Below are 11,441 nucleotides of genomic sequence, written 5' to 3' on the forward strand. Positions count from 1 at the left end.
TCAGGGTGTGACGCTCCTGGCGCTCTACTACTTGAGCCACAGCCCTAGATGCAGCTTTTTTTTTTTTCTTGTGGGTCATAGGGCTTGAACTCGGTCTGGGTGCTGTCCCTGAGCTCTTCAGCTCAGGGCTACCACCCTACCCTTGGAGCCGAGGACTATAGGAGGGAACCACCTAGAGGCAGCTCTTGAAATACGCTCGTCCCACCCCGGTTACCTGGGGCCACGCCCACAAGGGGCGTGGTCTCACGCCCAGAACGCTTCGGCCGTGAGGGTTTCTGGGAAGTCGCATTCTCCTGGAAGCGGAAGTTCAAGGCGGAGGCGCGTCATTTCCTGAAGGTAAAGGAGAGCTCAACGGCCTGGGTTTCATTCGCTTCGTCCAAGCGACGGGATGAAGGAGTCCAAGAAGGAGAGAGAGCGCGGGGGCCGGCGGAGGCATCGGAACGGAGACGTGGTGACGGTGGCGCCAGCTGTCGTGGTGAAGCAGGAGCGCCTCAGCCCGGAAGCCGCGCCGCCCGCCCAGCGCCGTCCGGACCTCGCCGGCGGCGGCGGCGGCAGCAGCAGCCCTCCTCCGCCACCGGGCCGCCGCGGGAGCCGAGCCCGGGGATCGAGCCGGTAAGAGAGAGACAGCCGGACTGGAGAAACTGGGGGGAAGCCCCGTGGTGAAGGAGGGCGCGATCCGGGTGTGGGTTACGGAGCCTTCATCCCAGCACGGCCCCTTGCATTGTGGCGCCGCCTAACGAAGGGGGTCCCGGGTCTTCGGCCGGGGTCCCCATTCATCAGGTAACCTCGAACACTTCAGAAGTCAAAACGAGATCCCCGCTCCTCTTCCCGCCCACTGAGGGTTGCGACTGCTGTCTTCCCACGGCTGTTTCCCCCGAGATTCCTACGCCGAGTTCTAGGGGCGGGACACCTGGAACTCCGAGGGGAAAACCAGCGTTTTTCTACTGAGGGCCCATGAGCCATTCCGGTGCTGGACCACAAGGATCAACAAGTTGTTTTTGTTGTTGTTGTTGTTTTTGCCAGTCCTGAGGCTTGAGCTCAGGGCCTGAGCACTGTCCTTGGACTTTCTCAAGGCTAGAACTCTACCACGTGAGCCACAGCACCACTTCCGGCGTTTTCTGTGTGTGTGTGTGTGTGTGTGTGTGTGTGTATTACTGAGGAATCGAACCTGGGTCTTCGTGCATGCTAGGTAAGCACTTTACCACCAGGCCACACTCCTGGGCAAGAAGGGTAGTCTCTAAAATCCTGGAAATTGGCCGGTGGGTGGGGCTGGAGGGAAACTTTTGTAGCCCCAAGATGGACAGGATAGGTAGCCAGTAGATGGATGGTAAAGAAATAGTAAGACTATTTAAAGAGTAGTGGGTTGGCGATTGGAAGAAGTTGATGATTTATTTTAAGCTGAGAGCTGAGTGATTGGATTGATCCAGCTTTTAAGATCCAGGCAGAGGGAACAATTTGTGGAAAGAACCTGAAGTAGAATCGTGGTGGTTCTAGGAAGGATCAGGGGAAAGCCCTCTGATGACCTGGTGATAGATTGAATGTGACTGTTGGTGAAAGGGGAGACCCTTGGTTGCTGCTGAGGAAAAAAAAGAGGCTAGGTTAACTTTTGGGTGTTGGTTAATTAACTGGCAAAGACTGGGAGAGAAAAGGTTTACAGGAGTTGGAAATCAAGAGTTGAAGTATTGGGGTCAAGAGTTTGGCCTAGTTGTAGAGTGCTTCCCTAACATTCATGAAGACCCAGGTTTGGTTCCTGGGTACCATATACATAGAAAAAGCTGGAAGTGGTGCTGTGGCTCCAGTGGTAGAGTGATGGCCTTGAGAAAGCTAAGGACAGTGTTCAGACCCTAAGTTCAAGCCCTGGGACTGGGAAAAAAAAAAGTTGAGGTATCTAAGCAAGAAGGGTCAACATGGATTTAGAGGAGGACTTTTTAGTGTTAAGAAATTAAGCCCCTGACTCTTAGTGATCAGCAGCCTCCCAAATGTGACATTTATGTTTAGTAAATAAGTCTGATGTAAGAAACTGATCTGTGTGAGGCAATGGAAATCTGAATAAAATCCAGTGTCCCATTCTCTCAATAGGTCGCCAGGCAAAAAGAAAATCAAGTCCTCTGGAAGAAGAAGCAAGTCTCCTCGAACTAAGAGAAGCCGGAGTCCTCACCACTCAACAGTCAAAGTGAAGCAGGTAAATGGATCCAGGAGTTTGATAATTGGCTCCAAATTTAGAGTGCATGCAGGCTTTTCTAAAAGTGTATACAGGGAGTGGTTCTGCTTACTTGCTCATTTTAAGCTTTTTTATTTTGTAGTAATTGTTGATTCCTGTCTGACAATTGTATTTATCAGAAATGATTCAGAGAGGTTTACTCTACCTTGCTTCTCCAAATGGTCACATCTTACAGAACTGTAATACAGAATCACAACCAGGACATTGTTATTGGTATAGTCTAGATATAGAACATTTCTGTCTCTGCAGGAATTCCTGATGTGGTACTTTAGAGCCACACACACTTCTTTCCCACTTTTATCCTTTCTTAATTCCAGGCTGCTTCTGTTGTTTGAGTCTTTAAAGTCATAGGTTTTCGGTTTGTTTCAACTTGGTATTAAGATTTGGGACTATATTGAGATGCAGGTTTTGGCCTGTGGATGACCATTTGATTTCGTACCTTTATTGAGAAGGTTGCTTTTCACCAGGTGATGGTGGCTCACACCTGTAATCCTATCTGTTTAAAAGACTGAGATCTGAAGATGGTAGTTTGAAGCCAACTCAGGCAGAAAAATGTAGTTTAAGTGGTGGAGTGTAATCTATGAGAAGAAAACGTGCACTGAGAATTCAAGCCAGCACTCCCCCCCCCCCAAAAAAAAAGTCTTGCTCCTTTCTGAACAGTCAGTTGGGATGAATGCTACTATACAGGCTATTCAGGAGGCTGAGATCTGCCCATTGCAAAGCCAGCCTGGACAAGAAAATCCAGAAAACTTTTTTTTTTGGGGGGGGGGTCAGTTGTAGGGCTTGAACTTTAGGCCTGGGCGCTGTCCCCTCTTTAGCTCAAATCCCTCTACCACTTGAGCCACAGCTTGACTTCTAGTATTTTGTTTTTTGGGTGGTTAATTGGAAATAAGAGTCTCATGGCCTTTCATGCCTGGGCTAGCTTTGAACTATAGTCTTCAAATCTCAGCCTCTTAAGTGGCGTGAGCCACTGCTGCTTGGCTCAATTATTGATCTTAATGTTGTTGCTAATCTAAGAAGAGAAAATTCATGTTCCTTATAGCACGGATGCTTTGCTTAGTAGTGAGGAATTTGTAATTTTCTCTTCTTTCTTTTTTTTTTTGCTAGCCCTGGGGTTTAAACTCAGGGCCTGGGCATTGTCCCTAACATTCTTTTTTTTTTTTTTTTTTTTTGCCAGTCCTGGGCTGGGGCTCAGAGCTTGAGCACTGTCTTTGGACTTTCTCAAGGCTACCACTCTACCACTTGAGCCTCAGCACCACTTCTGGCTTTTTGCTATATATGTGGGGTACCGAGGAATCGAACCCGGGTCTTTGTGCATGCTAGGCAAGCACTCTACCACTAGGCCAAACTCCCGGGCCCTGTCCCTAACATTCTTTTGCTTAAGTGTAGTACTCTACTACTTCAGACACAGTGCCACTTCTGCCTTTTTCTGTTTATGTGGTACTGAGGAATTGAACCCACAGTTTCATGAATGCTAGGCAAGCCTTCTACCACTAAGCCACATTCCCAACTCCAAGCTGAGTTTTTTTTTTTTTTAATTTAATATTTTTTTATTGTAATTAGTAAAAGGGTTACATGATATTTGCCAGATAGAAGGTGCATTAATTCACATACATTGATACCCTTTCACATGTCTTGGTACCCATTTTCCTCCCCCCCCACACCCCCTCCAAGCTGAGTTTTAATTCCCATTTTTCAAGAAATCATATGTGTCTTCATTTTTCAGGTCTTTACAAATGCATCTTTACAGATTACTTACATCTTTCCTGTTTCTTGGGTTTATTCCTAGATAATAAGTTTGCTACTATTGAAGCGGAATTTTTTTTTTTTTTTTTTTTGCAGGGAGTGTGGGGGGAGTGTTGCTGGTCTTGGTGCTTGAATTCAGGGTTGGTCAGTATTCCTGAACTTGTTTGCTCAAAGCTAGCACTCTACTATTTAAGCCATAGGTCCACTTTTGTCTGTTTTTGGTGTTTAATTGGAGACAAGAGTCTCACGGACCTTCCTACCCATGCTTGCTTTGAACCATGATCCTCAGATCTTAGCCTCATGCATATCTAGGGTTGCAGTGTAATTGTTGTTGTTGTTTTTTTTTTTTTGGTGGGGGTCAGTTGTGGGGCTTGAACTCTGGGCCTGCATGCTGTCCCTGAGCTCTTCAGCTCAAGGCTCATGCTTTACCACTTGAGCCACAGCACTGCTTCCTGAAGTAATTATTTAAATTGAGTATTATGATTACATTATTGACATAAGAGGAAACTACCTTTAAAAAAAACTCTTCATGTGGGGCCAGGAGTTTGGCCTAGTTGTAGAGTGCTTGCCTAGCATGCACAAAGACCCGGGTTTGATTCCTCGGGACCACATGCATAGAAAAAAGCTGGAAGTGGTGCTGAGGCTCAAGTGATAGAGCTCTAGCCTTGAGAAAGTCCAAGGACAGGGCTCAGGCCCTGAGCTCAAGCCCAGGACTGGGGAAAAAAAACAAAAAAACTCATGTGTGACTACTTAATTGTTCAGTTATTTTCTGTGTTCATGTCTCTTAAGTTGCCTGTGGTTACAAGTGCTCTGAAAGGGAGTGTGCTCTTTTTTCCTTTTTTTTTTCTTAGGTGTCAGGCTTTCTTATTTTTTAGTCTCTGGGCATGGCTGTGCTGTTAGGAATGCAGTTATGTGGCAGCATGGGATATATCTTCAGTGGCTTTTATAGGGGAACATGAATACCACAATTAACCTGTCATCTGTGGGAAACTTTGTTCTGAGTACCAGCCCCCAGGTAACTTTTTGATTGTAGCAGCTTCTTCAGAGATTGCTTGAATTTCAGGAACGTGAGGATCATCCCCGGAGAGGACGGGAAGACCGACAGCACCAGGACCCATCACAGCAGGAGCACAGGAGATCTAGGAACAGTGACCGAAACAAGCATCGGGGCCGTTCCCGCCCGCGGAGGAGCTCTGATGAAAGGCCTGGAGGTGAACAGGGGCGGGACCGAGACAGCCAGAACTTGCAGGCTCAGGAGGAAGATGGAGAGTTTTATAATGCCAGACGTCGTGAGCACCGTCAGAGGAATGAAGTCAGTGGTACTGCTAACGAGGCCCAAGAGATGGTTCCTCCACCTGGTGGCAACAGTAGAAACCAAGGAGTGCCTGTTAAAGAAAAACCAAGCTTTGAACTTTCTGGGGCACTTCTTGAGGACACTAACACCTTCCGGGGTGTAGTCATTAAATACAGTGAGCCCCCAGAAGCACGTATCCCCAAAAAACGCTGGCGTCTCTACCCCTTTAAAAATGATGAAGTACTTCCAGTCATGTACATCCATCGACAGAGTGCTTACCTTTTGGGTCGACACCGGCGCATTGCAGACATTCCCATCGATCATCCCTCTTGTTCAAAGCAGCATGCAGTGTTTCAGTATCGGTAGGTATACACCTGGAGGAGGACCCTGAAGTGTCATCAGGGCTAATTGTCTTAGCAGTGCTGAGTCTGTGCCTCTTTTGCCTAAATAGCAGTATTCAAGAGTATTGTAGTCTGGCTGCCCACTGAATAAGAGCTTTCAACTTCATTTCAGAAACCCAGATTTTTAATATGCCCCTGCCACTTGCCAAGTTTTTGACTCTGGGGCAAGCCACTCTGGGCCTGTTTGTACCTGCCTTTCAAGGTCACTGTGAGGTTTAATTGGAAATGCAAATGAAAATGGTTGATGTATTTATGAGCTGAACTTGCATCTTGAAAACTCAATAACTCTGCAGGAAAGATGAGTGAATATCCCATTTGACAAGACAAGGAAAGTGAAGGTGGGCATAAAATAGAACTGACTCAGATCTAGCCTCTGACTCGGAAGTCTTAATCCACTGATTTTTCCACTTGGATGAGAACTAAAGTAATACTGATGTATGGACAAAAGCGTTTTATTATTTATCCACAAGAACTTTTTTTGTTTTGTGCTATTCCTGGGGCTTCTTGTGTCCACAGAGCCTGGGCATTCACTGTTCCTGAGCATTTTTACTCAAGGCTCGTGCCCTGCTGTTTGAGCCACAGAGCTACTTGGAGATGAGTCTCATCGACTTTCCTGCCCTGTCTGGTTTTGAACCTTGACCCTCAGATCTCAGCCTTCTGAATAGATGAAATTACAGGTGTGAGCCATCAGTGCCTGGTTTCCCTTTACATCTTAGCATTTTTAACTTGAATCATGTTGAAGCTAGGTTGCTTATATCATGTAGGCTGGGTAGCAAAGTGTTAGGAAAGCTGGACGATGAGGCAGGGTTTTGTTGACAAGCTTCTCTTCTTTATCTCTTCTAGGCTTGTGGAGTACACCCGTGCTGATGGTACAGTTGGCCGAAGAGTAAAGCCCTACATCATTGACCTTGGTTCAGGAAATGGAACCTTCTTGAATAACAAGCGTATTGAGCCACAGAGATACTACGAACTGAAAGAGAAGGACGTACTTAAGTTTGGATTTAGTAGCAGAGAGTATGTCTTGCTCCATGAATCATCAGATACCTCCGAACTAGACAGGAAAGAAGACGAGGAGGAGGAGGAAGAAGAAGCAGTGTCTGACAGCTAGCAAACTAAGAACCCATTCTGTTGACACTTTTTCGTTCTTGAAAGGCTTGGGATTGACTTAAAAGAGCACTAAGGTGCTCACTGGAATGCCTCTTACTGCCTTAAGTCTTTCCTCTATTGCTGACCAGTCTGAGTTGAGAACCCTGACTTAGGTTTTGTTGATTTGTTCTGTGGCACATCATCATGTGCCTGTGGTCATTTGGTTTTTGAACAGTCTCACCAATTACAGTATATCGTGTTTTAGTAGAAGCATTGTGGCTTTAGTTGGTGCTTTGAGAACTGCTGCCTAGGAAACAGAACCCTTGGTTGAAGGGAATTGTGGCTTGTTCTCTTTGTACAGTTTGTTTATTTATATAGTTACTAAGCTTCGTGGACCAGGAGTTGTTGTTTTGGGGGCAAATCCCTGAGCAGAGAATCTTACTGAGCTTTGGTTGCAGAACAGCCTCTAACATATACCAAAGCTTTGACCTGGTTTAACTCTTGCATCCTATTAATTTTGCACTTTTCTTGAGGTTGGGGGAGGCATTGAGGTAAACATGCTTTGTGGCACCTGCTTAAACACGTGACATACAAGAAGATTATGGCTACGATCAATGGGTGCTGATTTAATGGGAGAGGCTGAAATGCTTGTGGATCTGTTTCCTATAGAGAATTCCTGCTTTCTCCATGGAGCATGTATGTAACTATTTTGATCATCTGGTTTGTTCTTCAGTTTTGCATTTCCATTCAAACATTAGCTCTTTTCTTCCTTCCTCCTGACCCACCCCCCCCCTTTGAGAAATACACCATCACCTACGTGACAGGGGCCTTGCTTTATTCTAACAACATGTATATATGTCTAAAGGTTGTGTAGCATTTCTACATGTTTCATCCTTAAAAGTTGTTCAGAGTGCTCGCTTTGACAGCACATATACTAAAATTGGAATGATAGAGAGAAGATTAGCATGGCCCCTGCACAAGGATGACACGCAAATTCGTGAAGCGTTCCATGTTTTTAAACTGAAGAAACAAAAACTTACGGCACGAGAATAAATTTAGCATAAAATAAATGCAAATAAATGTTGGTTTCATTATTTAAAAAAAAAAGTTATTCAGAGAATTCAGAGAAGTTGTACCTTCCAAGGCAGGGAAGCAAAGGGGGCTGCCCATTTTCCTAATTTTTCACCTGAGAATGATGTGTAAGTAGAAAAGTACTACTTACATATAGTGTATGTGTGTGTATTATATACCAATTATATGTTCAAGAGCTGTGTGATGATTTTCATATGACAATGTCTTATGTTATAGATGTAACACCATATGATAGGCAAAGGCTTCTCTGCATTTGAAGAGAAGGTTTGATTATATGTATTTTTGTGATAAAAAAATAAAATTTGTACATATAGCCCCATTTCAAAGGGTGATAACTTTCTAAGCATAGAGGATTTAAGTTCACAGACTGTTTGCTGCTAAGTTTTTGTAAATTGAATAAAACAGGCAATTGTGTCAGGAGTTATTGGGAGATTCCAGGACATGGAAAAAATGGGCCCAGGTCTACAGTGGAATCCATCCCTTCCGTCTCAGCAGGTGAACATGGGTCATGGAGAAATAGTACTTTCTGGACAGGGAGGAAAAGACAGGTTTTCCTTCAATTAGACTGTAGAGCAGGCTATGTGTATTGGGCTCTTGTATTTTATACATCAAAATACCATCCTTAGTGAGCACCAGGGGACTTACACCTGTAATCATAGTGCCTCAGGAGGCTGAGACCTAAGAATCATGGTTCCAAGCCAGGCTAGGCAGGAAAGTCTGTGAGACTCACACCTCCAGTTAACTACCAGAAAACTGGAAGTAGAGCTGTGGCTCAAAGTGGTAAAATGCTAGCCTTGAGTGAAAGAGCCAAAGAACTCAGGCCCTGAGTTTAAGCCCCATGTCTAATGACAAAACTCGCTGCCTGCCGCAACGACTTTGAAGGCGGACTGGGAATGATCACAGGCTCAAATAGCTGCAAGCAGAGGTTTTTTTTATTTCTCTCTCTCTTCTCTCCCTGCCTTTCTCCTTCTCTTTGCCTTTCTCCTCCTCTCCCCCAGAAATCCTACACCATTTATATCCTTAAGCAGCCAATCACAATAAAGTTCATCTGCACAAGCAGCAAACAAACACAGAAAAAAATCTAGCGATCACACTCTCCACAAGCATGGAAGAAACAAATAACAAATGCAAAGAAACTTCCTGGTCAGCAAGTACTGACTCATTGGTGAGCTGCCAGGTGCCATCTTATCATCTTCCTCAGGAGGCTGAAAGCAATGTCTCCAACATCTTCCCCTTTTTTATTTTAGAAAAGAAAAGGAAAAAGACCTAGGATATGTGGGGCTACCATCATATCAGATCGACTGTGCTTGTCTTAGGTGTCTCCAAGCTCGTTAATCTTCTTACCCGTCATGGCTCCTGTCTTAGGTTGATAGGCTAAAAGCTGGGACTTTCCGGTCTCTGACTACCAGCCGTCCATTTAAGCAAGCCAGACCTGAGGGGAGACACAATTATAACACATAAAAACAAACCCAAGCCTATCAATCCTGCCCACCTTTGACCAAATCCCAAAACAGTCTCAAAGATGACCAATCACCGAAGGTTGGAATATCAACATGTGTCTGATTATTTGCGCCGTCAAGTTATCAACCCAAGCATTCCATGTTATGTCCAAGTTCTTTAGACAGATTAGCTGCTTGATTGAAATTGTTATATGGTACTCCCATCACGCAAAGTCTGGAATAAGCAGCTACACAAGAGGTGCTCATCACCTGCTCCAGAAATTCAATTGTTCTTGCAATAAATCAACTCATTGATTAAGCATAACAATTCCAGTCCTCACATGCTAATTAATGGCTTTTTGGGTCTGCACCATAGTATTCAAAGCATTTGCAGTCCCGGAGGGTGGCCAAGATTGTTCAGGTTCCCAGCAGCATGGTCCTCAGCGATGTTGATAGGGTCGTGTAGGGTAGGGTATCATTGCAGCGTGGATTCATTCAGGGAACCGTACTCGTGCTAAGTAGAAGAGCCTTCATCTTGACCGACATGCTTCCAAGGAGCCTCCACCATTGACATATCAGTCTCCCTGGCACCCAGATGGGACTGTCAGCATCCTGTGGAAAAACACAAACACTTCCTTGCCCCCACATGAGGATGGGGTCTGGTCCTTTCCAATTTCCAGAGAAGGAAAAAGTTGAACAATATATAAATATACAAAATAGTTAAAGAAACATAAGGATAATGTAAGGCTATGAGGGCTAAAATGGGGTTTATTCTAAATACCTGTGTGTGTGTGTGTGTGTGTGTGTGTGTGTGTGTGTTGGTGCTAGTACTAGGGCTTGAACTCAAGGCTTTGTGCTCTCATAGCTTTTTCACTCAAGGCTGCTGCTGTACCACTTGACCCACACCTCTGTTTCTGGCTTTTTGCTGCTTAATTGGAGATAAGAATCTTCAAGTCTTATTTGTCTGGGCTGGCTTTGAACTAGGATTCTCAGATCTCAGCCTGTTGGACAGCTAGCATTACAGGCACTAGCAGCTAGCCATTCCTTTCTGTCTGTCTGTCTGTCTCTCTCTCTCTCCCTCTATCTCTCTCTCTCTCCCTCTCCCTCCTAATCTTGGGGCTTGAACTTAGGGCAAGGGCACTGTCCCTGAGCTTCTTTTGCTCAAGGCTAGCACTCTACCCTTTGAGCCACAGTGCCACTTCCAGCTTTTTCTGTTTATATGGTACTGAAGAATGGAACCCAGGGCTTCATGCACACTAGGCAAGCACTCTACCACTAGGCCACATTCCCAGGCCCTCCTTTTAATTAGGGGATTCATACCATTAACATTCAATGTTAGCATTTACTGTCAACTTGCTATTTTCTGATATATATACATACATATATATATATATATTTTTTTACCTATTTGGTCACTTACATGGTGGGATTTACTCTTTCCTGTACTTTCCTACTTTGTCTTCCTCTTGTATGTACAGGCCTCCTCTATGTGTTCTGAGTTAGTCTGGAACCCCATTGACCTCAAAGTCAAGATCCTGCCCTCTCAATTTCTAGAGGGCTGGGATTACGTGCAGGGGCCACCACTCCCCATAAAAATGATTCAGAACAAGGTAGTTTCAGCTCCACTTTGTACATTTGCCCTGCAGACACAAGGCCAGGGGAGCTATTGGAAAGTTTCAAACACAGGGGGATGCTACACTGGCTTTTTTTTTTGGTGGGTCTTGGGGCTTGAATTCAGCCTGGCCTGGGGGCTGTCCCAGACCTCTTCAGCTCAAGGTTTCCGCCTTACCCTTGAGCCAAGCCATACTTCCCATTTTCTGGAGGTTGATTGGAGATAAGAGTCTCAGGTTTTTCTGTGCCTGGGCTGTCTTTGAACCTTGATGCTCAGATCTCAGCCTCCTGAGTAGTTAGGATGACAGGCGTGAGCCACAGCCTGCTTAATCCCTTATTCTGAGTGATGTTACGAGTCTTTCAAAGACAAAATATTATAAGCCGGTGGTGGCCAGAAGGCTGGGGCGCTTCACTGAGTATTTTCATTAGACGCGCGCGCAGGCTGAAGTGCACAAGCGCACAAGCCCCGCCGCGCGTCGCATCGCCCGCCTCGCTGGGAATCACCGCGCAGGCGCAGTGCGGGAGCCGCCTCTGGTGGGCGGTGACGAGGT

At 45.4% G+C, this 11,441-nt stretch overlaps 1 protein-coding gene and 1 non-coding gene across 2 annotated transcripts; both read left to right on the forward strand.

Moving 5' to 3' along the window:
• Positions 1 to 306: 306 nt before the first annotated feature.
• Snip1 (Smad nuclear interacting protein 1) lies at positions 307 to 8,159 on the forward strand. The gene is made up of 4 exons (XM_090335201.1): positions 307 to 612; positions 2,080 to 2,182; positions 5,031 to 5,623; positions 6,506 to 8,159. Exons 1-4 carry the CDS (start codon positions 389 to 391, stop codon positions 6,768 to 6,770), a joined length of 1,185 nt encoding a protein of 394 aa, XP_090191327.1. The 5' UTR covers positions 307 to 388; the 3' UTR covers positions 6,771 to 8,159.
• LOC150062089 (U6 spliceosomal RNA) lies at positions 7,659 to 7,765 on the forward strand. Its single transcript, XR_016536080.1, has one exon. It is a non-coding gene; the product is annotated as a U6 spliceosomal RNA (small nuclear RNA).
• Positions 8,160 to 11,441: the final 3,282 nt, after the last annotated feature.

Source organism: Megascapheus bottae, chromosome 6, assembly GCF_031878675.1.
Source record: "Megascapheus bottae isolate mThoBot1 chromosome 6, mThoBot2.hap1, whole genome shotgun sequence".
Taxonomy (NCBI): domain Eukaryota; kingdom Metazoa; phylum Chordata; class Mammalia; order Rodentia; family Geomyidae; genus Megascapheus; species Megascapheus bottae.

What these genes read in the sequence shown, in the direction of transcription:
- Snip1 (XM_090335201.1), top strand. Translation starts at nt 389, where the DNA reads ATGAAGGAGTCCAAGAAGGAGAGAGAGCGCGGGGGCCGGCGGAGGCAT. An exon ending in CGAGCCCGGGGATCGAGCCG is followed by an intron (nt 613 to 2,079) that starts GTAAGAGAGAGA and finishes TTCTCTCAATAG; the next exon opens with GTCGCCAGGCAAAAAGAAAA. An exon ending in CATGCAGTGTTTCAGTATCG is followed by an intron (nt 5,624 to 6,505) that starts GTAGGTATACAC and finishes TATCTCTTCTAG; the next exon opens with GCTTGTGGAGTACACCCGTG.